A 26,607-nucleotide genomic window follows, 5' to 3' on the forward strand; every position below is an offset into this window, starting at 1 on the left:
TAACCTTTGGATTTCCTGAACCAGCCTCCTGCGAGGAATTCTGGAGTTGAAGTCTACAGGTCACAAAGTTGTTACAGTTGCCTATTCCTGGTTTAGGATAACAATAGCAATAGCACCTAGACCCATGATGGTGAACCTGTGGCACGCGGAGCCATTTGTCAGGGCACACGAGGCGATGCCCTGCCAGCTCCAGTGCTCATGCGTGCGCTGGCCAGCTGACTTCGGCCTTCTTTTGAGGCTGTTTTTTTGCCCTCCAGACGCTTCCCTGAAGTCTCCAAAGCGCGGGCAAACTGGAAATTCAGGAACAGACTTCTGGTTTGCTCGTATGACTGTTTTTTGTCCTCCGGAGCCTTCAGGGAAGCCTCTTGAAGGTCCCTGAAGGCTCCAGAGGTCGAAAACCGGCCCTACAGGGAACTCAGAAGTCACTTCCAGTTTGCTCATATGACCGTTTTTTGCCCTCCGGAGGTCAAAAATCGACCCTATGGGGAACCCGAAATTTCGGAAATGGTGACTTCCGGTTTGTCCGTAAGGCCAATTTTCGACCTCCGGAGCCTTCAGGGAAGCCTCTGGAGTCTGGGGACGGCAAAAAAACCCGCGGAAAAAGCATGGGGGGGGTCACTGATTGCGTGCATGCATGCACGCTGGGGGGAATGCTCACATAGCATTATGGGTGTGGCATGCCAGCGCACAACCCCCCCCCCCCGTGCTCCCCCCGCTTTTGGCCAAAAAAGATTTGCCATCACTGACCTAGACTTATATACCGCTACATAGTGCTTTACAGCCCTCTCTAAGTGGTTTACAGAGTCAGTATATTACCCCAAATAATCTGGATCCTCATTTTGCCCACCTCAGAAGGAGATGACCTTGAGGCCATCTGCCAAACTGCTGGCAGCCGGTGATCAGCAGAAGTAGCCTGCAGTACTGCACTCTAACGACTGTGCCCCCTTGGCTCTTTTGATCTTATAGGTAAGTGACTGCGGGAGTCAGATATATACAATACAAAAATTTAGAACCTTTTCTTTTTTTTACGAAAATCCTGTCTATGAAATATAGGAGGACATGACTATAAAATGCCCTTTCTCTTAAAGGGATTTGTAGAAAATATAAAATGATCTAAGGAATATGTGTGTGTGTGTGTGTGCGCGCGTGTGTTTTCGTAGTAGTAGGTATACTGGTCTTGTATTCGGGTCTTTTCCCATGTAAGATTGAGATTGTCTTGGCAACGTGTCAGCAAGGTCTCACTCGCCATCCTCAGGCTGGTGTTTTTGGCTTAAAGCGTGGCCAGAGCTGCCGTCTTTCTATACCTACACTCGTAAAAATCTACGAATATATATATATATATATATATATATATATATATATATATATATATATATATATATATATATATATATATATATATACACACATACATACATACATACATACATACATACATACATATACATACACACACACACACACACACACACACAAATACATACTATATTCACAATATGTATATGTTCACAATTGTCATATATCACTATGCAAATAAAGATTTATCTGTCATGCAGTCATTTTCCATAACCAATTCATCTTTCAGAATATTTACTTCCTAGAAATAATCCCCCCCCCTAAATAGCATACCATCATATAATATTATTTCATTTCTATAGATAAAGTTAAGATCACCTAGTTGGTGTTCAGTGCTAACTGAAAATTCTTGCATTAAAATAAAATATAGATGGATCTTACGTTATTTATGATATATAATATGCCAGCTGTATAACATCACTGTGAAACATGAATTTCACTGCCAAGATTGATTCCTTCCAACTATTGTTTTGCTTGTGATAACAGCAAGAATGGCACATCTAAAGAAGTATTTCCCATCAGCACTGGTTCTATATAATAATATACTTCAAAGAGTGTGCAATAAATAAATAAAATACCTGAATTTAAATTCCCAACGGTCTTGTGGCCTGATGTTCACAGGCTGATGAGTTTTTAGCAATTGCTTAAATGAAAAATCTTTTTTTTCCTCTTGGAGGTTATCATGAATAATGAAAGGAAGGAACAGTGGGAGAGAACTGTGCTGTGGCCAGAGGGGTAAAATTCCATGCAAGACCTACTTGCAAAACTTATTTGAAAGACAATATTAAAAAAAAAGCCCATATCAAAACTTAAGGACAATGTGCTATTGATAAAAATTCCTTTTGAAAACAGTTTTGATAAATTAATCTCTTGGGTTGTTCCTGTTATAAATTGATTTGGTATTCAGGCTAAAGAAAAAAAGACTGGAATATAAAACATTCCTGTGGCCTTCAGAGAATCCTGGTTCATTTCCTTACCCAGGCAGCTCAGGAGTCAATTATACATGATATGCTGGTAAATATTATAAACACAAAATTCTGGGAGGACTTTTTTGCTTTAGAGATCTTGCCAGCATATGGATAAAAATGTGTCACTTCCACTTGGTAAATACTGAATTCAGTGACCCTAAAGACTTAATATGTTCTCCTACAAAAGCAGGGCTAAAATAATAAAATGTTAAGATGATGCAAGGCACCCATTCAAAACTAAGCAAAGTTTTTTCATTAACATGGGATACATAGTTTTAAAATAAAAGCCAACACTCCACTTCCCTAAATAGGCAGGAAAATAGTTTATATCTGCTTTCATTACAGGTAACCCTTTACAAGCATAAAGATAAATCAAAATGTTTTATTAGACCTGTAGTTTTCCAGCTATGCTGCCCTTCAAGTTCAGTAATTCACAGATAATCTATAGAGCAGGCAGCCTCTCACATATTACTGTGTTTCTGAACAGCAAGGATGCCCATGCAAGGGGGAGGAATGGGATCAAAAGTTTCAAGATGGCAGCCGTTACTGAATGGGCAAAGCCATCCCTGCTGAACAACTTTTATCACTCTGTGGGTAAAAGGAATCTTCTGAAGAATATTGTTGAGAAGACCGAAATAAAGAAATATTTAGACTTTGACCAGAGCAAGAATATAATTTGAAAGTGTATTCCCAGAGAGGCAGCTTCTACAGTTATCCAAAGTTCTTCTTTAAGATCGAATAGAATATCACAAACATAGCCATTTTGGACAAGTCAGTCTAAGGAAAGAGAGTCAGCTAGTGGACTGATATATATTTATTTAGGGAATTATCTGCAGGCAATAGGTGTACAATAATAGTACTAAATGGATTTAAATAAAAAGCCCATTTAGTAGAAGAAAGATACAATACCTGTGCTCACAAACTGAAACACACCTTGAGTTTCAACGTTCCTCTAATTAAAAAATGCCGTACTTTAATTTACTATAAAGAATAGAAATACTAGTTGATTGTCTCAGCTATTGACTCTCAGGTCCCAGTAAAGAAACTATGGCAATTTACATTGGAAAATGTACTGCAGTAATTCCCTGAAGAGAGAAGCAGCAACAAAATGAAAGCAGGCTGGCAACTCTAGTTACCAGTCTAAATAACTGAACAAAATATACAGTAGTTAATGTTCTTTGTTTCCAACTTGAATGTGCACGTCTTCTTTTCCCCGTTCCCTAAGTCACAAAACTCAAATTGTCTTTGGTTCAATATCTTTTTAATGACACAAGACCCTATTTATGACCCAAGCAAATACTTTCTATGGGATTTGCACAATTTTGATTCCACCAAAAACTCAAGAGGCTTCGTTATTCACTAAGAGTAATGAAAAACAATGGAATAATAAGTCAGTTATATGTGGGAATGTAGATTTTTAAATGGGCCTCAATTTGGTTTATTTTTCACTTTTAATGGATTGTTATGTTATTGCTACATTTGCGCTCAGTATTTGATGGCTAGAAGGGTCCAGCCGTGTTGTGGTGAACCTATGGTATGCGTGCCACAGATGGCACACAGCCATTTCTTAGGGACTGCGAGGCATTGCCCTATCAGCTCCAGTGTGCACAAAGCCTCCAGAGGGCAAAAAACAACCCAATGAACAAACCGGAAGTTCAGGAATGGACTTCTGGTTTAATCATTGGCCCATTTTTCGCCCTCTGGAGGCTTCAGGCAGCTTCCCTGAAGCTTCCAGAGGGCGAAAAACTGCCCAACACGCAAACCGGAAGTTGGAAAATGGGCCATTTCCGGCCTCCAAAAGGCCTCCAGGGTGGTGGGGAAGGCATTTTTTGCCCCGGCCAGGCTCTTAAAAAGAATCTTGAGCCTGGGGAGAGCGAAAAAGGGGTCCACTGTGCCATCATGTGCGAAAAGTGGGGGGACTGCAGGGGGGGGGTCGCACACACATGCGCGGGGGAGAGCGCATAGAATTATGGGTGTGGGCACAGATGCGCATCACCCCTCCCCACTCCTCCCGCTTTTGGCACGTGATTTCAAAAAGGTTAGCCATCTCTGATCTAACCAATTTTACAGAATCAGATAGTTTTGTACTGAGGATGAAAGAGCTCACCATCTAGTGAAGTAAATACACACACCTCTCATGAATAATTACAAGTCATTTTGTGATTAGGAGAACATCAATTTCTACCACAAGGTTCATCAAATAGCCAGTGGAGGTCAAACTCATAGTTGGCACTATCATTGCTTACCAGAGATGCTATAAACTGAATTGCACAATTGTCATCTCTGGTATCTGGAAATTGCCAGATGGTGTGGAAATGACAAGATTTGAAGTAGCCCTTGAAGCTTTAAAGTAGAAATCTGCAAAGGAAGTCTGGAGTTCTGAGACACTAAATTGGACACGTCTCTGGAAGACGCTACACCTCATTGACCTACTCATCATTCCTTGGATGATGGTTATTATTTGAAGGCCTATAGACAAGCCACTGTGAAAATGACCTGTGGACAATGTACAACTCTCTTCCTCAGGGTTAAGTCCCAAAATGTGATAGATAAATCGAGGCCATAACAGGAAACAATGCCTTTCAGTGAATACTATAATCACTTCTTGTTGTGAACAAACAACGTAAAGTCTACTATTGAAACCCTGACCCTAACCCTAACTATTGAAAAACAGCTAATTTAGATCTTCCAATAGAGATTCTCTGACAAAGCCATTGGACCATCAAGATGCAGTTCCATTTTTACTAAGTGCAGTTTACTCTAGATCAGGAGTGTCAAACTCAAGGCCAGATCCGGCCTGTGGGGTACTTAAATGTGGCCCATGGGGCCAGCCTGGAATTATCAAAGGACTGGCCCACAATGCCTCTGACGGCCAAAAGTGGAAACAAGGGAGGAAAATCTGCCTCTGCCTCCCAGCATCCATCTGGTATTCATCTGGCCTGTTTGCCACCGGCTGTTTGACATGGCCCGTTCAGCGTAGGCCATTCGCCTTCACCACCCATTCACCACGGCCTGTTTACAGCCACCAGCCATTCGCTGCCACCGTCCATTCACCACTGTGATCCGTTCTAGAACAGCTGATCAGTGCTGCACCAACACTCTCCCCCACCTCAATATTTGGATAAGACGCACAGACATTTTCACCCACTTTTGGTGGTGGTGGAAGTGCTTATATACGGTAAGACTTTGTCTGTAAGCAGGTACAAGGTGAATCATGCAATGATCAGAGTGTCCCACAACTGCTAGTGGTAAAGACAAATAAGTATCTTTTAATACTTAAAAGATAATTTTAAGTATCTTGTGTAGCAATGGTCTAAAGTATTGTTGCCTCTCATGAGACAATGGACATGCTGAAAATATTTTGGTAGCTTTTTCCTTAAGTTAGCTTTGTTAAAATCTAAAACAATGGCAAGTGAATCTTGGTATTTAACTTCAGCCCACATAATCTGGTCAGCTAGAATTCGTAATGCATTGTTTACACAAGCTTGTGGAGAAACATAGACAGCAATTAGGAGAAATGAGTGTGTGTATACACATATCTCCATATCTGTCTGTCTGTCTGTCTGTCTGTCTGTCTGTCTGTCTGTCTGTCTATCATCTATCATTATCTATCTATCATATGTGTGTGTGTTTGTGTGTGTGTGTGTGTGTCAGAGTATAAGACACACCAAGGTTTTGAAGAGGCAAATTAAAAAAAAAGTTTTGCACTCTGCAGACCTCCCAAAAACGGTCCATGTTTTGCGAAAATCGGTCCGCTTTTTTTTTCAAAAAAAAAAAAGGGCATGCATAGATAGCCTTTAGAAGGCTTGTAGAGTGTTCCTGGCGGCTGGGGGGCAAAATTGAGCAAAAAATGGTCCATTTTCCCCTCATTTCTGCCCTTCCCAGCCCCCAGGAGCACTCTACAGGGCTCCTAAAGGCTATGCATGGCCATTTTGGTGAAGGGGGAGGGGTTTCAGGAGGCAAAAAATGCTGTATTCAGTATATAAGACGCACTCAGATTTTCAGCCTCTTTTTTGAGGGAAAAAGGTGTGTCTTATACTCCGAAAAATATGGTATATACAGTTTGTGTGTATACATATATTATATATATAATAGCATTTTTTCTTCAGCTTTTTTACTGGGAGGTTGCTAAGATGGATATTTAAAACAACACAATAACCGTTGTTCTGTCAATGCAACTTAACCTGTAATATATTGTACCTTAAGATAAAAACATTAAGTGCTGAATCTCATTAAAATATCATGAGAGTTCAGGTTTGGGCATAGATTTTTGAGTTTATTTTGGCTGATAGTGATTGTCCAAATACCCAGCCATAGAAGTTATTTTTTTTAGAATGTGCATCTGGTTCTTTGGCACACATACAGTTGGCGTGAATGGAAGTAGGGACATTTAGCAGACCAGCTACCCACTTAGTAACCATTAAAATGAGATGAGTACTGCATTGTGTTGGCCTTGTGCCTATTATTGCCTACTACAACTAAAAGAGTGGAATCTGAGGGAAGGACTGAAATAAAGGATGGCCATAAAGGGGAGGATCATCCTTTTTTCAAGTCTTTTGAAGGTAGGTTGAAGAAGCCGTGGCAGCTACTTCCCATTTTTAACTGTTAGGCAAATATTTGGCTCTTTATTTTGTGATGGCTTTGTTAATAGGAAATGTACCAATGCATTATTGTCTGATAAGATGGACAGCATACAAGTATTGGGAAACAAATAATAAAAACACAATTCCTCACCCAATTTAACAAAGGTGCATTCAAGGAAAGTAGGCATTAAACAGGACATTTTTAGTGATATATGTACTGTTTCTCCAGAGGCAGATTCAACAAACAAGGGACTGGCCCTTTTTGGTTTCCAGTATTGTTATCCTGGCATGCCAGAAGGTGCAACAGAAATTTCTGATCATAGTGTGAGATTATACACAAAGAATTGTGTCTGTACTATTATTTCCATCTTCCTAAGGAATGTTTATGTTGTGTATGCATGCCCTACTTCTAGGGGGCAGCTTACAACATATTGAAAATTATTGCTATCAGATGCCAAGCTGTTTCAAGACAAATAAAGTCTTGCATATTCCATCCCAGGGTGCCATGACTTCTGTTCGGTGTGAACAGTAGAGAACATACTACTTGTTGGAGACCCTGTAGTGAAACAGAAACCCCCAAGTCAATCTCTGAAACTTCTAAAGAATTCTTTGAAAACCTGAGACACTTGAGAATTGCACAAAGAAATGAAGAGATATTAATTAGGTAGACTTCATTTGAAGTGCTTTTGATCATTGTTTTTTTTTTTTTCAAAATGTGAGAATACTGCGCTTCCTGAACAGACCAATCTGTAGGCTAGCAAGGGGTTTATTCAAACCAGTTATGTGCATTTAGGAATCATCTTTCAATTCTCTACACAGTTTATATGCTACATGCATTTCTGCAATTATCATTTCTTCCTATTGTTTGTCTGTTGCTATAGCAGTATACCTAGTACATGTTGATGTCATCAGCATTCATGAACTGTCATATATAGTTCTTGCAAACACCAGACTGATGTCTCACAATTCTTTCTGATACCTAATACTATTCTGCCCCAACATTACTTCCTTTGTGTGCCGAGCAGTACTTTCATGTCAAGTGTGCGACCAACTGTTGTTGTTTTTTAAAATCAAGACCAGTCCCCCCCCCCCAATTGATTTCCTGGTTGTTTAATTGCTGTATGATGCTTTCTTTGTTTTGATGATTATTCACAATTACCTATTATGAGCTGGACTCCCTCTGAGACAAGACTTTTCAGGGACTTCAGAATAACAGAAGGGCAATGGGCAAATGTATGTCCCCAATTACTGTATATCTCATGCAGCTACTATATACAATGGGTCCACTATAAAGATGGCTGTCTTTTGGTTCATAGGGTCTTCCTTCTTACCTGGAAGAACCTTTCACATACCCTCTCTAAATATCTGGGTAGTCTCATTCACCAGATGGTCCCTCATATATCATGAGGTCTAGAACCATTGTAGTAGCCTCGCATTGGCTGCAGTCCAATATGTAGGTACTCCTCCCTTAACATCGTTTGTTCAGTGACCATTCAGATATAACAGCACTGTAAAGGACACTTAGGACCAATCCACTGAGTTCCAGCCATCACAGCATCCCGGTGTTATGTACATGATCACAATCTGGGTGCTTGGCAACCATCTTCCACTTGTGATGGCTACAGTATCCTGTGGTCGCCTTATCAACTTTTGTGAACTTGCCTGACAGCTTCCCGCGAGCCAAGTCAATGGGGAAGCCAGCACAAAAGGTTGCTACTTGCTCTGGTAAATCACTCATAGCCTCCTCTGTCCAGCAGCAGCCACTCACCCCCCTCACCCCGTTGTCCTACTGTGCTTGTGCCACAAATCTGTGCCTGCCTGCCTGCTTGCAAGTCACCTGAAATTTGCATAACAACTCAAAATCTCACTTAACAGTGGTGATTGCCATAGTTAAACAATGTGGTCACGTGACATCACATTTTTCAACTGCATCATGACAGAAATTTTAGTCTCTTTACTGCTGTTAACTGAGGACTTGGGAGCGTGTGCCAGATTTCCCATGCCAGCACCCTGGATTGTGTATTTTACATTGATGGCAGTTTCCAAGATGTGTCCAAAGGCAACCTTATAGAGACCAAGTATGTACGTGTACTCCTTGATTTATGACCGCAGTTCAGACCAGAAATTGGGTTTTAAATGACTAGAAGTGATTTTATAACCCTTATTGCCACAGTCATTAAGCAAATGTGGTCATCGCATGTGTGAATCCATTCATTCCAATGCTTCACATGACTGCAGAACACCATGGCCGGAGGTAAAGATGACTGGTTGTCACGTGCCTGACATGTCATATGACTGTTTTCAACATGAAGTATCCATTCCATGGTTATTATAAATGCAAATGATGATTAAGCAACCTGTTGTAAGTTGAGGACTACCTGTAGTGATGAGAATGCTAGTTACTGCTAGCAAGTATAGCTATAAATGTATTAGCTAATGGTCATTTTGGATACACATGAGTGCATGCGCACTCAAACACACACTGTTAACATAATCAACATAAGTTGTACTTTTGATTTAAAGAAAAGGGACAAATTCTATTTTGTGTATTCTTGTGTGTGCCTTCACATCAGTGTTGACTGCTGGCAACTTCCTGGACAAATCCCTGCAGTTTGCTGGTAATAAACAATCAGAAGGCAATACACAATCAGTCTACTTAAGGACTAACACTGTTTTCATTTAAGAGAAATAAACAGGTTAATTAGCAACAATACCAAAGAATCATGAAAAATGCAACGAAGCCAAGCCAGGATGGTAACGTGTATCAAGAAGAAGCCAAACAAAAAATGCCATTCCATAAATAGAACCCCTTTATGTTATCTGTTTTCAGGGCGATGCACGTTGCAGGATACAGAAACCTGAGATTGTATAGTTGCTATGGTCATTGATTCATCATTTTTTTATTACCTTTATATCTGTCTTCTCCTCTAAGGAACAAGGTGACATACATGGTTCATTAGAAAAGGAACTCTCTCCCTCAAAAGGAAAGAGAGAGGCACATTATACCATAATTAAGACCAAATGAAACATCATATTGTGAGCAAGCTTATTAAATTTACAATTATTTTTTCTTCAAAGTAGAGGTTAAGTAGAAAATGTGGGGGGTGAAGGGGCTAGTTTCCCTGTGAAGAATAGAGGTATCTGGAAGCTATGTTTCCAACAGAATATTGTGATACACTATCTTGTTTACTAAATGGGATGTGGTGGCTCAGTGGCTAAGACACTGAGCTTGTCGATCAGAAAGGTTAGTGGTTCGAATCCCTAGCACCATGTAACAGAGTGAGCTCCCATTACTTGTCCCAACTTCTGCCAACCTAGCAGTTCAAAAGCAGGTAAAAAAGCAAGTAGAAAAATAGGAACCACCTTTGGTGGGAAGGAAACAGCATTCTGTGTGTCTTCGGCATTTAGTCATGCCATCCACATGACCACAGAGACATCTTCGGACAGCACTGGCTCTTCAGCTTTGAAACAGAGATGAGCACCATCCCTAGAGACAGTGACTAGCACATATGTATGAAGGGAACCTTTACCTTTATCTTGTTTACTGCATAGCAAATATTATTGGGAGTCCAGTCTTAAAATTAGCTTAAATTTTGACATTTAATCCCAGTGATAGAAATGTCTTCCAAGTGATCATTTCTGCTATTAATCATGGACACTCATGGGCCAGGATGGAGGTAAGCAAGAGATTGGACAAGAAGGAAAGACAAGATGGAAGATGCTGTGTTTGACCTCTTAAACTTTCGATATGCAAACCAAATCTGAAGAAGACTTTTACAAAGCAGTTCCTCTTTTAAGTTTTTATGGACACAACTTTTGAAAAGGGAAAGGGTTTCTAATGAGTAAATTACGAAGTGTGGGTTTATTTTATATTCAGGAGAAAGGCAGAGAATTACTACTAGGCAGATCAACCTTTCCCCCCAACATTTCCTTAGAACTGCCAAGATTTTTTTTTAAAAAAATATCCTGATTGCACAACCATCGTTTGCCTGAAGATCTTTTGGCATGGAAAAAAGTCCGGTCAGAAAGGCGTTTAGTGGATCCTAAACATTTTGCGCAGCTACCTTCCCGCCAAGTCGCCGCGTCCGCCTCTTAAAGTAATCTGGCCTGGAGATGACCGAGCCACTGGTCCCTTCCCAAGGACCAGCCGAGAGCCCTCGTAAACGAGGGCGTCTCGGATGCCCCGTTACTCAGAGCAGGAGATCAAACGACCGAAGACCGGCGACGATCGCCTCGACGGCGGGCCTTCCACGTGACCGTCACTACCGTCCAGGCGGGATCGCGCGCGCGTGGGAACCGTGGAAGTCCCCGGTGCTGTAGTGGTAGAGCTGATAGCAATAGCAGTAGACTTATATACCGCTTCATAGGCCTTTCAGGCCTCTCTAAGCGGTTTACAGAGAGTCAGCATATTGCCCCCAACAATCTGGGTCCTCATTTTACCCACCTCGGAAGGATGGAAGGCTGAGTCAACCCTGAGCCGGTGAGATTTGAACCGCTGACCTGCTGATCTAGCAGTAGCCTGCAGTGCTGCATTTAACCACTGCGCCACCTTGGCTCTGATGGTGGATGACAGCGGCCTCGCCTTGCCGCCTCTGCCCGACCTTTGCTTTCGAGCCGGTCCCTTCGGGGGTGGTCCCCCGAAGCTCCACTGCAGCAGAAAAAACGCTGCTCCCGCGCTTGGGGGAAGAGACCCGGGGCCGCCGCCGCGGTTGGTCAAAGCCGAACTGTATGGGAGGAGCCTGGGCTTTTAATGCACCATAAGGTTCCAACAAGCCGCCGCCGCCGTTACCGCAGAAGCCCGAGCGGTGTCCTGCAGTAGCAAGCAGCGGTGGCGGCGCGCTCCCTCTCCGCCCGTGCCTCGGTCTCAGCGTGCTTTTGCAGCAGAGCTTTCGAAGGAAGCCGCCTCGCTTACCGCAGCGGCGCCAAACTCTGCCCCTTGAGAGAGAGAGACACCCCCCCGTTCCCCTTGGCAGCGCGTGGGGCCGAGGATTTGGCGTGGCAAGCCTGTTCCTTCCCTTTCCCTCCCCCGCCGCTGAAATTGCGCTAAGGGGAGAGAGAAAAAAAACCCGCGCGCGCGAGGAGGAGGATTGGCGCCGGAGCGCTGATCTTTTGCAGTCCACGGACACCATTTTGTGACCGGCGGCGTCGGTGACTTGGGCATCCCTGGGAATTGCTGCATGCGGAGGAGAGCTCGCCAGCCACAAGAGGAACCTGTTGGGCGTCGCGATCGAGAAGTAGCCCAGTTGCGGCACTTCGCCTTGGAATTGGGGATTGCAGCAGCCTCTCTGGGCATCGGGTCTTGCGCGGCAGCGGCAGCCTTGGGAGGAGGGAACTTGGAGCTTGTGCAGCAGCAGCAGCGACGGCGAAAACCGCAGCCCCAGCAGCAGCAGCAGCAGCAGGCGGCGAAGGGGAATTGGACCTTGCGCATCCCCATTCCTGGGTGGAGGCGAAGGAGGTTTGCACCTTTGCGCCAACGGCAGGAAGAGAAAGGGGTTTGGACCTTTGCGACAGCGGCGTCCCTGGCAGGAGGAGGAGGAGGAGGAGGTGAAAGCTTGCTTGCTTGCGTTTTTTATTTTTATTTTTTAGTTTTATTTTTATTTTTCCTTGCAGGGCAGAGAAGCATGTTAGTCTCAATGCAGCTCCCCTTCCCTCCTCGCCGCTAATCTCAGTCGTGGCGGGGCGATGATGGATACTTGCCTGCCTGTTCTCACTTCCCACAAAAGTAAGCCCGCTGTCAATGGAGGAGGACATTGATACCCGCAAGATAAACAACAGTTTCCTGCGCGATCACAGCTATGCAACAGAAGGTAATGTAAGGCCAAGCCGGGTAGTAGGAAATAAAAGAGAGAGAGAGAGACAGCAGCTCCGTTCCGCTGCGGGGAGGCGCCTTGCCAAAGCTCAGTTCAGAGGCACAGATCCGGCAGCAGAATGGCGCGGTACTGAATAACAATCGAGCCTAGGGCGTATCGCGGGGAAGTAGTAGTGGCGGCGGGTGCGACGGCGTTCAGGGGAGCAGCGTGGAGTTATACCGGGAGCATATCGTCAGCGATGCTCGGAAATCTTGGCCGCCCAGCAGCAGGTGGATCGGGAAGGAAGGTCCCTCGGGCAATGTGTGTGAGCCATCTCTAGGTGATGTCAGCTCCAATTCAACAGGGCCCTTGGTCATAACCTCCTCTGTATCAGCAGCCTAGCTTAACCCTCGGGGTGTGTGTGTCAGGAAGCCTTCCTTGGGACCTGCTTGAGCCAAGAACCAGGGTGGCCATTGGAAACAATGGAGGCCCATAGGAATGAATGACAGAGGAGAAAGGATGTTGACCCTGTTGGGAACCATTGAAATCAATGTGACCTGTGAATAGGTGATCAAGAAACCAGAGGGTGGATCCTGGGAGGGGGATAGAGTGGGTGACAAGAAAAGCAATCCTTATCAATCCTTAGCTGTTCCTTCCTTTCTTGTTATTAAAAAAACTTATTTTTGATGTATCCTTTTATTTCTTCTTTTGCATCACGGTGAAAGCATTTCTTTTTAATTAAAACATGTTAGAATAGAGGTTAGAATGACAGAGGCCTCCACCCCTCCCACACTGCAGGCCTGGAAGTGGGTTGACCTCTTTTCCCCTAAAAAGGAAAGACATGGCAATAGGATAGTGCCCTCTGGGGGTTAGAATGAGAGGCTTAAAATAACAAAATGCCCTCATCATCGCTAAAGTGGGATTGCCTTCTTTCCTGACTAGGGAATGACAGAATTAGGGTGGTGGCTTTTGAAATCAATTGCTCTTTGGAGCATTGAGACAGATCCAGGACTGGGATGATTGACATCCAAAACACACATACACATATTCAGTATACAAGGATAATCTGGGAATTGGATGGCTCCAGGGGTGTAGAGAAAAAAGAGCTCTAGCTCATTGTTATTGGATTTTTCCACTTCAAAGGAGAAGTCATGATTTCAGCTGATGAAGATTTTACTATGAAACTATAGAGACACTGTAATGCCTTTAGTTCTAGTGCTCATCACAGAAATAATTTTAATGTTTATGCCAGAACATACACTGATTTCTAACCCCAATGAATTCTCTCTGCCTCTGGATCAAGAAGTATTTGAATTCTTTCTTTCAGTTCATTGACATCACAACCAAACTGTCTTTCTTTATTTTTTTCAGTATTCTGCAGATTTTTGTACTGTAAAGTAGATGGAATATTTAATGGTGTTTGATGGTATGCATTTGCCTAAGAATGCTGCTCAAAGCTGCAGTAGAACAACAGAATTTTCTGATGGGAACCTGTTTTTGACCAGGAAGTTCTAAAAATATCAGTTCATTGTTATTTTAGTGACAAAGACACAGTGGTTCTGCTTCTTTCTGGCTTCAGAGATGCAAAGCAGTTTTGTGTCTTTCTCTAGTGGGAAGATGCTAGCATTTTGTATATTATCTGTTCCCATGCAATGACAGTTCCCATGCAGCTACATTTATTCCTATCTGGTCTGTAGAATGGTTACCTTCAACCACACAGAATAGATAATCACTATTTTTTTTAAAAGGCAGGCATAGTAGTTCATTTGCTGAATAGAGCATAAGCATCTTGCTCTCCTACAAGTAATTGTTGCTTTGATGACTGGCAATTGTCATGAATGTCACGTGATATTTCAATCTCTTTGACTGAGTTATCAGTTGTAATTTTTTAAAGACTACACGAAGACTAATTTCAAGCCCCTAAAGCTATAGAAAACCTTATTGCAAGTTATACTCTTTGAAAATATATGTAAGTTAGCATTTTCTGTTTTTTTGTTTTTATTACAAATTGCACACTATTTATTATCTGTTTACAAAAGTTATTTTTGTATACTATTCAGTAATTTGATTCAGAGTGAAATAAGCATAACAGACAAGTGCTTCAATAAGTGTCCATTTCTGTTCTTTTATTAAGAATCATAGAGATCTCTTCTGTCTTTGTTTGACTTTGGGAAGTGTATGGATTAATTTAGGATATCACTGATTTCCTTGGAATCACAGCCACAACACTGTCATCCTGAAATGTTCAAAAAATACTTTCCATTGTTTCTACCAGCTTTGTCATTTCTACCAAATCTTGCTATTATGGCCACGTGTCCCTTTTGCAATTGACATATAAAACTTACCAGTATTGGGAAAAGGCTGGGTAGAAGGTTTTTCTTGTAGCATTTATATTTTTTAATCATAAGTATCTGTCACAGAGAAGGTACTGGATTGGGGAAAGGGCAATATTCTCATTAAAATGCAGGTAATAATTTGGATATTCATCTATCCTCTTTCCTACAACTTTTATACAGTATCCACATAAAAAATTTCCTTGATGCTATCATGTCATGAATCCCTTTAAAGTAATATAAAATGAAAAGTGTAACTCCAATACTGATTTTTGGAGGCATTCAAATTCATGATACATAGTTTCCAATAGAAAATACAGTTTTTAACTCATAAATACAATAATGCTACATTCAGTTACATTGCTAATCTTTTCCTGCCAAATTATTCTCAACAATTCAACTTATACATTCACTGACTTCAGTTGCTATAACTTTGGTTTAGAACATTGTATAAGGCCACTGTCTTAATCCAAGACATGGACTACCATCCCCATCATGGCCCTTTCAGAAGGGATGGTCCACTCCTGTATTCTACACTTAGAAACTGCCCATTAAAATTATATTTTATTAACTCTTGTTTGATTGTTTAATCTTTTTGCTTTGTCTTTTTTCCTTGTTGTATGCCAGTATGTTATCATTGGCACAGTCTACAAAGGTTATGAGTAAATAGAACAGTCTTCTAAAAATAAAATGGAGGAATAAAATCTTAATGCCTAAGAAATGCATATCCTTATATTATAATTAAGCAAAGGCAAAATGCATTTTCATATCATGTAAAATAAAGAATAGTATATTACCAAAGTGTCTGCTTTGGCTGTTGTCTATTGGTAGACTTTGTCATTTACCATTCTTTTCTATGGAACTTTCAAAAGTTCCAAAGGCTATCTTGTTTGTCATTTGCTGCATCTTGTTTTGTTTGAAATTACATTTTATTCTCTTGTTCACATTTAACTACTCAAGGATTGCTTGTGATTTAATGATTGCTTACATCACAGGGTTTATGTTAATTCTGTGGAGTTGCTGAATTACTGAGTCACTGTTTTCCCTCTCTCCAAAAGCGTTGGACTTACAATGGGGACAAAGATAAAAACTGTACTAATGACAGAACAACGCTTCCAATGTGTATGGCAACCTGGCTGTGGAACATGTTTATAGAAAGTAATGCAATTGTAGTCTTGCAGCATTAGATTCTGTTAAATCAAGTAGGCATGGAAATGAAAAAAAGACTGTTGAGGGAACACACTGCTGAATGGCATTAGGGAAAGGGAGTTAATTACTTATTTATTATTAGATATATATCTCATCTTTACTGAACAACTCAAGGCAGCATATACAATGCCTACATAACAAAAGGAAGCTTGAATAAGTGCAGAAAGAGGTGTTGAGTGAAGAAATAGTTTCCATACAATTTTGAATGAATGAAGGATGACTTTGAAGGTAAAGTAGAATGAGATATATGTATATTTTCTCCACAAGAACTATGTGAGATGAGTTGGACTGAGAAAAAGTGACTGAACCAAAGTCATTCAACTGGCTTTCAGAATATAGAACAACAGAGTTGGAAGAGCTCTTGTTGGTCATCTAGTCCAACCTCTCAAGCAGGAGACCTATACTACTTCTGAAAAGTCACTGTCCAATCTCTTCTTGAAAGCCTCCAGTGATGAAGCATCCATGACTCCTGAGGTTCTTTCATGTCTAAGATAGAACTAGACCGCAGTCTCCTGGTTTCTAGCCTGGTACTTAACTACTAGACCAAGCTAGCTCTCTTGACCAAACTGATTCTCTTGTCATTATTTTAAAAGTATCGTGATATAAAAATATACCAAACCAATAAAAAAGGGCAAGAAAACAGAAAGCATGTTATAAAATCAAAAAAATAAACTGAAGACATATGTAAACCATGAAGTTGGTTTGTTTCAACCAAGTATTATTTTATTTAGTTTAGATGTAGCACCAACTTATGCATGATTGAAAACACAGAAATTAAAGCCTTCAGTTTTTCTCCTATGGTAATGGAGGGAAGGGGAGTAAAAGAAACTCTTGATTGCCCTGACCATGTTTAACTATGGTGTGCTGTGACAGCTGTATTGTAAATCTTGTCCTTAGTTGATTTCAGATACAATGGACCCATTTTTTTTGGACTTTCCCTTCATTTAATGGACTTGTCAATTAAATCAAAGATTTTGTCTATTAAATCAAGGCTTTATTAGAAATCATGCCATTGTGTCAATTGCATAATAACATAAACAATATAAATACAGTTTTAACATGTTTCGATTTAACAAACATTCCCTACCCCCATTGTTCAATAAATCAAGGGTTATTGTATCTGCTTCTTATGAATCGTTTAGTAGCTGAATATTATCACAGAAAATCAAGTCACAACTAAAGCTTCAATAGGAATAAATGATGTGAGCTTTGAGCCCTTAAGGCATTGTTATAGATCAATGAAAAGTTCCACTTGCTGTTTCTGATTCAATGTGGAAATACCTTAATAATTCAGCCTTAGACACCAAGAATGACATAATCTATGTAGTAATGTAGTAATCTTAATATCACTTACATTAGTTGCTAATTTATCATTTTATATAGATAAACATGTTAGATAGCCTAAGGATCTGTTAAATATTTGTATACTGACTAATGATCGTTACAGAAAGGTTCAGTATGTTAATATTTTACCAATTTCTTGGCCTTGATCAGAAAGGTTTTTTTTTCTTTTTATAACTACATAGCAAGTGTAATCTTGTATTTTTGTAGTATGAGTGTTATTTTATTATTTCTTATTTATATTATTTTTCTTCTTTAAAAGTTAAATTGATTTCATTGGAAAGATTCCCATGCTGTAGAAATAAAACAAGATGTATTATAATCTTTGGCCATCTGTTTCAAATATATTGATTTTTTAGGTGTACGAAAAGAGGATGTGAATAGAGATTACTTGTTTTTATTATATTTTGTTGACATACTTTCAGATATTTCCAAAATTAGACAATAAGTATAATTACAATATTTGGTTGATTGGCAACTGGAGAAATATTGAACCCTTTCAGAGGTTCCATGTCAGTGATAGATATTTAAGAAAAGTCACTGTCTGTTTCAATAGGATTTTTTATTAGAAAGTTTCAATTACTTTTCATCTTAGACAAAATGGAATTCTTCAAGCGAAAGTACTCAAAGGGTTTACAAGAGAGAGACAGCTGATATTGCCTGGCTCCATCATGTATTCCTAGCAATATCCTGGCTAGTATGGTGAGCCAAGCTCATGGAATACGTATTAACCTCACCTCCATCTAGAATTTCATTTTGCTTTAGCCTAGATAAACATATTTCTTATACGATTTTTTTGAACTGTACTATCTTATCACTATTTATTGCTTTATGACAAAGTTCTGATAGATCAAAATCTAAATAAACTTATTGCTATATAGATCCTCACTTCTCATTGTTGGTTTGCTGTTTGTTCCTAGTCTGTGGATTTCTTTTTATTTAATTTCAATTTGAGTTCAGTTGTTGAATTAATATTGTATGTGAATTCATCAATTGGGTTTGTAAACTATCCTTTTATATATTATATGTAAGCCAAACTACTAGTTTATTAAGTTAATTATATTTAAAATAAACAATGGTTAGTGCAAGTACCATTCCATCAATGGTAAAATTCTTCTAGTAGTTGTTAAGTGGTAATCTTGATTGAGCTAATATGCTTCAGGTCAGGTTATTTTGAAAAAAGGCTGCCTAATCTCGTTTCCCAATTTAAGCTTAATTGATATGAATGGTCCCAAATTTGGACTTAGGTAGTTAGAGGTTTTTAGCTTAATAGCTATCAGGACTCATTATAATATATCAGCAAATATTCTTGATTTTCTTGACTTAATGTGTAGGTGCCAACATCAAAAAAGCATTTTTACCAAAAAGTTCAATCAAGAGAGATATCTGGACAGTGGTTTATTTGTGTATTCAATTTCTATAGTTGCCCAACTCAATCAAATATACTTATAGAACCAATAGAACACCAATTTTATTTAGTGCATCAAAAAAGCTGGAGAATTCATAAAAAATATTAGGAAAGTGTATAGATGAAAATCATCATAGGGCTTTTTTTCTTGCCAAAGCAAATGAGATAAAATAACGAAACTTAACAGGTAAAGACCACAAGGGTAAAAAACTGTATTAACAGAAAGTTCTGAATGAGAAATGGAGGAAGACACCCTAATTCCTCCATCAGAGGAATGCATCAGAAATAAAAAATAAGGATAGCTTTTGGATTATCTGAAGATATTGGGGTTTTTTAAATTATTTATTTATTTATTTATTTATTTAAATAATATATGATAGTTTCCAAGGCAGTTAATGAGAGTCAAACAATTAAGCATGGGAAACAAGTGATTTTTTTAAGAAAAGATAACTTTAGTCATTAACAAAGACATTGAACGCATTTCCTAGAGCACGAGTGTCAAACTGGCGGCCTGCGGGCCAGATGCGTCACATGCAGGCCACGCCCATCCCAGATCCACAAAGGAGAGAAACATCACATGACAGCAACGTGATGCAGTGAGTTTGACACCCATGTCCTAGAGCAGGATGGTCCAAAGATATAAGATCACCAGTTTCTAAAATATTGAAAATTTCATTCTTAATTCCCGCAGTTTGACTCCAAATTTCTCCACTTACTAATCTGGTAGATTGATTTATGATGATTTATGACTGTAGAAGGTAGTACAATTTGATCCACAATAGACTTGATTTAATTGACAGTCAATAGAATTCCCCTGTCGGCTAGATAACCCTAGTATTAATGGGAAACTTTAAAAAAAAAATTGAACTTGTTTGGAAATAAATTATACTCAATAAAATGAGTATAGCCCTGGAATATTTTGCAATTGTATGTGTGTTTTGTGGTCTCTCATAAGATGTTTTCTAATCTGCAATTGAATACCAGGCAATCTTATCTGAAACAAATCTTTTGTCTTCTATTACAACTCCCAAACAGCTGTCTAGGATAATACACTTTGGCAGGGATCTACAGAATAAGTAGTATGCTGAGTCCCTTATATGAATACAGGTAGTCCTTGATTTATGACTACCACTGAGAGACATCTGTTACGACTTTTCTCACCATCGTTGTTAAGAGAATCACTGCAGGCATTATGTTAGTATCATAGTTGTTAAGTGAATGTGGCTTCCCCATTGACTTTGCTCATCAGATGTTCACAAAACATGATCACAGGGCCTTGGGACACGGCAGCCATCGTAAATCTGAGTCAGTTGCCAAGCATCTGCATTTTCATAACAGAAAAATGGATAGTGAAAGTATCCTATGGAGATAATTTTCCAGTGAAATTTTCCCTTTGTGGATTGAGTTTCACGATTTCACTTCAGATCTGTGCATTTACAATGATACGATTACTTGGTTTAATATTTGCATTGTTGCTTATCAGATGAATGTTGTGTCTGTGGTATCTTATCAATGATGCAATATCTGGGCAGCAAGCAAATCCAGAAAAAAATAAACAATGTTGCTACCATCCGGCAATTAATCTGGATGGTATGTGAACTTTTAGGTTAGCTTGTTGAGTCAATACAAAGTCAAGTATGAAGGAACGATTTTGTTTTGAGCGTATTCCTTAATCAAACTTTTATTTAAAGCTGAAGAACAATTTGGATGCATTTTTAAATGTTGTTACAAAGCTTTTGTTTGTTTATATTTAATCCTACCATTTTCTTCTTAGACCCTTATTTTCTCATCAGTGTCTGCACTGTTCCAAGACTTGTAATTTTTACAACATCTCATTTTCTGAACCGCCCTCTACCATTATTTCCACTAGTTGGAAATTTTAAAATACGGACTTGGAACTTGGTGTACACTGATAATGACTCAAAATATTCTTGATGTGTCAGAATCGTAGTTGTTCTGTCAAGTATATAAATTACCAGCTTCAAATATTTGATTCTGGCAAGAAAATAATCATTGCCAATGAAGAGTCAACATCGGTTGGCTAACCGATGAAGAGCCAGATAAGATAGACATTAGCTGAGATCATCCCCATTGTCACCTATTGTGAGTTTCCTGATAAAATCACCAAATACTTTTTTCCCAGTCTCCTTGTTTTACATCATTTACTATTCTAGGTTGCTGTGCCAAAAGTAAATTATGCTTCCTTGATACAAATGGCAAGATTAAAAAAAAAAAAAAAAAAGACGAGCCTGCTTACGGGATCTAGATTTTGCTGTGTTGCAGGTTGTATATATTTATTTATGTTGGTATTGTACCACTAAGTTAAATTGTTTGCAACTCCAATATGTAAACATGACTTCTTCATTTCTCAACAAATTACCTGCTTGGAAGAAGAACTCAGTATTGATTCCCTTCTGAAAAACTGCAAGGAAACGAACCATTAGATCTCCAAGATTCTAAAAAGGAGGTGCATATTCAGAGAAAGGTTTAGTCCAATCATTCGTTGAGGATAGCTGTCTCAACAGCCTCCTTCAGCCTGAAGAACTGGTGGGGTCCAAAAAGGGGATCCTACAGAGACCTTGGCACCAAGGCTAAAGAGCTTTAAAATCAGCAAACTTCTACTGAGAAACCTATTAGTGCCTGCAAAACTAGTACCACAGGTAATTCATTTAGTGACCAGTTAAAAGTTACAACATCGCTGAAAAAAAGGGACTTATGACTGTTGTTCACATTTACGACCATTGCAGCATCCCCCCCTATTATTTACATAAAGCGTTTATTTAAAAAAAAAAACTCATAAAAAGACATAAGCTTTTCTTTGAAGCCCAACAAGAAAGCTTGTAAGAATATGAAGGAAAGTACAGTCAGGTACTACAGCTGACAATACTTTTGAAATGTTCGGATGAATGCTTATCCTTTATTACCTAATTAAGAATGGAGAAAGAAGACCAGGTTCTAAAGACAGGTAGTGACTAAATATCTGGTAGACTGTGATTTCTATTTTCATATGATGATACAAGGCCTCCTCTTTCTCGCAGTGGAAAAATACAGGTAGTATTTTTTGACTTGCAATCAATTGTTTAGTAACCTTCAAAGTTACAAAAAAGCACTGATAAAATTGACTTCTGACTAGTCCTCATTCTTATAACTGGTTCATCATCCCTACAATCAAGTGATCAAAATTCAAGTGCTTGGCAACAGTATCATGGGGAGTCATATGAATCCCATTTGTGAACCTTCCCAGCTGACTTCAGACAAGAGAAAAGCTGGATTTGCTTAACAATCTTGTGATTCACTTAACATTAATAAGAAAAAAAGGTCATAAAATTGGGCATGAATCACTTAATAATCACCTTGCTTAGCAACAGAAATTTTGGACTCAGTTGCCATAAGTTGAGGACTACCTTTTAGTTGTATTTTTGGCTCTTAAATATGGGAAGTCCATGGAATGGTGAGGGTGCAGATCCTTAATCTTACTTGTGCTGAGTCTAGATCAGTTCATTTTGGGTAGAATTACAGCTGTTTGACAGCAAGCCAAGTGTTGTTTACCAAGCAGTTTAGTGTTAAGCCTGAGCAGTTACAGTGATTGCCAGAAGATCGCCTTGTATTCATAAATGAACAAAGCAGGAATGTTGTGATTTAACTATAACTGGCTGCAAATGGATAGGTTGTCACACATTTTTAAATAGTTCTTGGTTTTACTGATAAGCAATGGACAAAGACATAGATATGAGATGGACATCCATGTACAGTGATGCTTTTTTTTTTGTGCTGCAGCCACCAAATAAGCCAATGCTGCCTTAACTGAAGAATAGAATCAAGATCATGTGAAATATTAGAATTGCTTTATAAAGCCTTGGTAAGACCACACTTGGAATATTGCTCTGAAAAGAGAAGAACAACAAAGATGATTAGGGGACAGGAGGCTAAAATATATGAAGAACAGTTGCAGGAATTGGGTATGTTTAGTGTACAGAAAAGAAAGACTAGGGGTGACATGATAGCAATGTTCCAATATTTGAGGGGCTGCCACAAAGAAGAGGGCATCAACCTATTTTCCAAAGCACCTGAAGGCAGTACAAGAAGCAATGGATGGAAAATAATCAAGTAGAGAAGCAACCTAGAACTAAGGAGAAATTTCCCAACAGTGAGAACAATTAACCAGTGGAACAACTGGCCTCCAGAGGTTATGAGTGCTTCATCAATGGATGTTTGTTGTATCTATGCTGTCCAGGGCCGGATTTAGATGAAAAGAGGCCCTAGGCTATTCCACTTATGAGGCCCTTTCACCTCCCATTTTTAAGTTTGTAAATTGCATGAGAGACAATAAAATACATCATTACTGTGATATATATCAATATATATCAATATATATAGCTGGCCAACGGAGGGCGGAGGGCGACTCTACTCTGCGGCAAAGGCAGTGAGGCCAGCCGCCTCCCCTGCTGCGCTCAGCTGCCCAGCTCGGCCCCCTCGCCCTCACCTGTCTGGCCGTTGGTGGGCTCTGCGTCAACGGGGTGGCTACTGGGAGCGGCCGCGCCTCTCGCCCGACTGCCGGTGCCGGGAACGTGGGCGGGCTCCCCAACTGCCGCGGCACTGGAATGATCTTAACCAATACATTTTTATGTTTGTTTATTAGTCATATGCATAGAATTTCTCCTTATTTTCGGTTCAGTGTTTTAGTGTTCACTGTTTTTAGAATAGTGTAATTTTAATTTTGCTAACAATTTGAATGTAGGCCCCTCTTGATCTTGAGGCCCTAGGCTGAAGCCTAGTTAGCCTATAGGAAAATCCGGCCCTGATGCTGTCTTTGCCAAAGAGACTGAACAACACTTGTCTGAAATGGTATAGGGCCTCCTGCTTGACCAAGGGGTTAGACTAGAAGACCTCCAAGGTCCTTTCCAGGTGTATTCTATTCTACCTATATTCTATTGGCTCTGCATGTCAGTAGTTCTGAGGTGCTGAAGAGACAGTAGCCTTGGTTCTACAATTTTGCTCCAATTTTGACTATAATTCAAAAAGTAAATATTGCAATGTGTTTAAGGTTCTTTTAAAGATATCAGTGTCAGAGATATAAAGCTGTTATTTTACGGGAAACACATTTGTTTCTACCATGGGTTGGCTAGTCTTACACTAAAAAACAAATATGTCTGAAAGTCAAAGTGCTTAATTTAGTGCAGTGGTTAAGCCAGGTGTTACCAACCCCTGGTCCATGGAGGGGCACCGCTCCGCAGCATGCCAGAAACCAGGCTGCAGAAACAAGTGAAGCCCCATCCACGGGATGCATGCAATATACAAAACCAGGCCCCTTCCGGTCCACAGAAAAACCTTTCTCAACAGAACCGGTCCCTGTTGCCCAAAAGGTTGGGGGCTACTGGGTTAAGGCATCAGGCTGGAATAGAGACCATTAATTCTAGTTCTAATTTAGTCACAAACTATGTAGTTAAGAGATGCTGGGCTTCTCACTTTTTCTCAGCCTTGGGAAGGAGACAATGGCAAACCACTTCTGTAAAAGCTTGTCAAGAAAACTACAGAGACTTGTTCGGGCATTTTCCAAGAATTGGACACTATTCATTACGGGGGGGAGGGGAGTTGTATAAAAGAATCTGCCCATATGTGCTGGGAACACAGGAACACAAAGAAGATAAGGTCAACCTATTTTCCAAAGCACCGGAAGGCAGGACAAGAAGCAATGGATGGAAACTAATCAAGGAGAGAACCAACCTAGAAATAAGAGGAAATTTCCTGGGAGTGAGAATAATAAACAGTACGAGTTCATGCTGATTTGCTTTTGAGTATTTGGGTAAAAAAAAAATGATATTTTGAGCTCCCCCTGAATACCTCTCTGTAATTTGTCACTTTAAAAAAAAACAAATGTGCTTGCCAGAAAAGTTGGTAATTTCAGCCATAAACAGAGATGATTATAATCAGAATAATTATGATTATTATAATAAGAATGGATTATTTATTATAATCCAGGATCCAGTGTCACATCTTAAAAGAATCATGAGTTATGCAGAGGGACAAGCTGAGACAAATAACTGTTCTTCGCTAAAATGGTAATTGTAGCTCAAACACATCTCAAGGGCACCAGGTTGCAGCTCTATATTCTGCTGCAGTTTAATATGATCTAAATTGCTCTAATATGACTTTGCCTCTGCTTGAAATTCATGCTAATGGCAAAGCAAACAGAAACCATCTTAGGAGTGAGAAGTTGTGACTCTCTGACTATTGTTGAACTCCCCATCTCTGTGCAAGCTGTGGCTGTGGCAATATCCAGAGGCTCCTGAACTACTCAAGCATATGATCACTGCAGATCATATTCCCAAAGTAGGCTTAGGAGCCTCCTTATTAGCTTCTATGTAAAAAGGGTAAGTTACTTTGGCTGCTGCCATTAAATAGAGTTGTCCAAGCTTCACTGATGTATATAGTTAACCAGGCCTTTTCTAATACAGATATTATTTATTTATTATTCTCTATGGAACTTGTATTATTGGTTGTGGGATTGTCCTTCCATTGTGATCTGTTTTTGGACAGGAAACACTTGGAATCAAGAATGGTATAGAATTTTTGTTCTCCTGCTGCTATTACTATAGCAGAAGGATGGGAGGAATCAACACAGGTGTGTCCCAAGTCCTGTTCACCTGCCTTTACGCTGCACAGCATTGAGTGTTGACAAAAATGCCTTCACAATAATTATATAAATAGAAGGCGAGGGAAGAGTGAAGTGTCTTTATAGGCAACATATTAAAAAAATGGAATTTGCTGTAATTTTTTTCTAAGACCCCATTTTAATTTTGAGCATGAAGTCCCAATTTATTAGAAACCCTGATTTTTTGGTTTTGATTGGCTGGCTGGCTGGCTTGGTTACTGGGCTTTGTACGCGTAAGTAATTTGTCTCTAACATCTTTCAATGGATAGCAACCTGTAGTACTAGTTTGTTGCTATAGCAACAGCCTGAAGGTTTTCTGAGCTCAAAATCCTAGAGAATTGGACAACTTCTGCATAAAACTAAATAAGGGTGGGAAGATTAGAGAGGTTTCATTAAACAAAGAACGCAGTAGTCTACAAATTCTTCAATGTGCTCAAACTATCAGGGCAAGATGGCTCAAGTGATAACATTCCCATTTCATTACTTTGTATTAGAAGTCGCACCTGCATTGTATAGCTATGCATATACCATAATGGAGGGGGGAAAGAATCCACACTGTGTTGCACAACAAAGGCCATAGCTACAATCAAGAAAGAAGAAGCTGGAGAGTTTTAACATCCCTCCGACAAACAATTGTGAAATATCTGTGTGGAATTTGAATTGGGAGAAAATTTGTCTTCTGCCAGCTGGCTTTCAAACTCGTGCTTTTGTGGACAAGGCCTTGGTAATATATCAGCAGGACCTGAAGACAAAATGATAGAGTTGAGTTGCCAGCATGATTTTCATCTCAGTGACAGCACTTTTATTCTATTCATTCCTACTTACAATATTTGCCCCTATTTAGTTCTTTTCTGAGGAAGGGTGATTTCTTTTAATTTCAAGGAGTTTATTCTAGGCAAGTTCACAGAATGTCCATTGTCAGCAAGAGCAAAGAGATTCAAGCCCAAGCCAACATTATCCTGAAAGCC

The 26,607-nt window shown here is 39.8% G+C and overlaps 1 protein-coding gene across 3 annotated transcripts in view; it reads left to right on the top strand.

Annotated features, from left to right (window-relative positions):
* PPP2R2B (protein phosphatase 2 regulatory subunit Bbeta) overlaps positions 1 to 26,607 on the top strand; it is a 264,160-nt gene that overhangs the window by 94,152 nt on the left and 143,401 nt on the right. Inside the window, exon 1 of one of the 3 annotated variants that reach the window (XM_032210842.1) lies at positions 12,330 to 12,714. The exons of the other annotated variants lie outside the window; for them this stretch is intronic. Within the exon in view, the coding sequence (XP_032066733.1) occupies positions 12,645 to 12,714 (70 nt within the window). The 5' untranslated portion in view covers positions 12,330 to 12,644. Of the gene's footprint in view, positions 1 to 12,329; positions 12,715 to 26,607 lie in introns of those variants that run through there. 3 annotated transcript variants of the gene reach the window in all.

The sequence above is a fragment of the Thamnophis elegans genome, chromosome 2, assembly GCF_009769535.1.
Source record: "Thamnophis elegans isolate rThaEle1 chromosome 2, rThaEle1.pri, whole genome shotgun sequence".
NCBI lineage: Eukaryota > Metazoa > Chordata > Lepidosauria > Squamata > Colubridae > Thamnophis > Thamnophis elegans.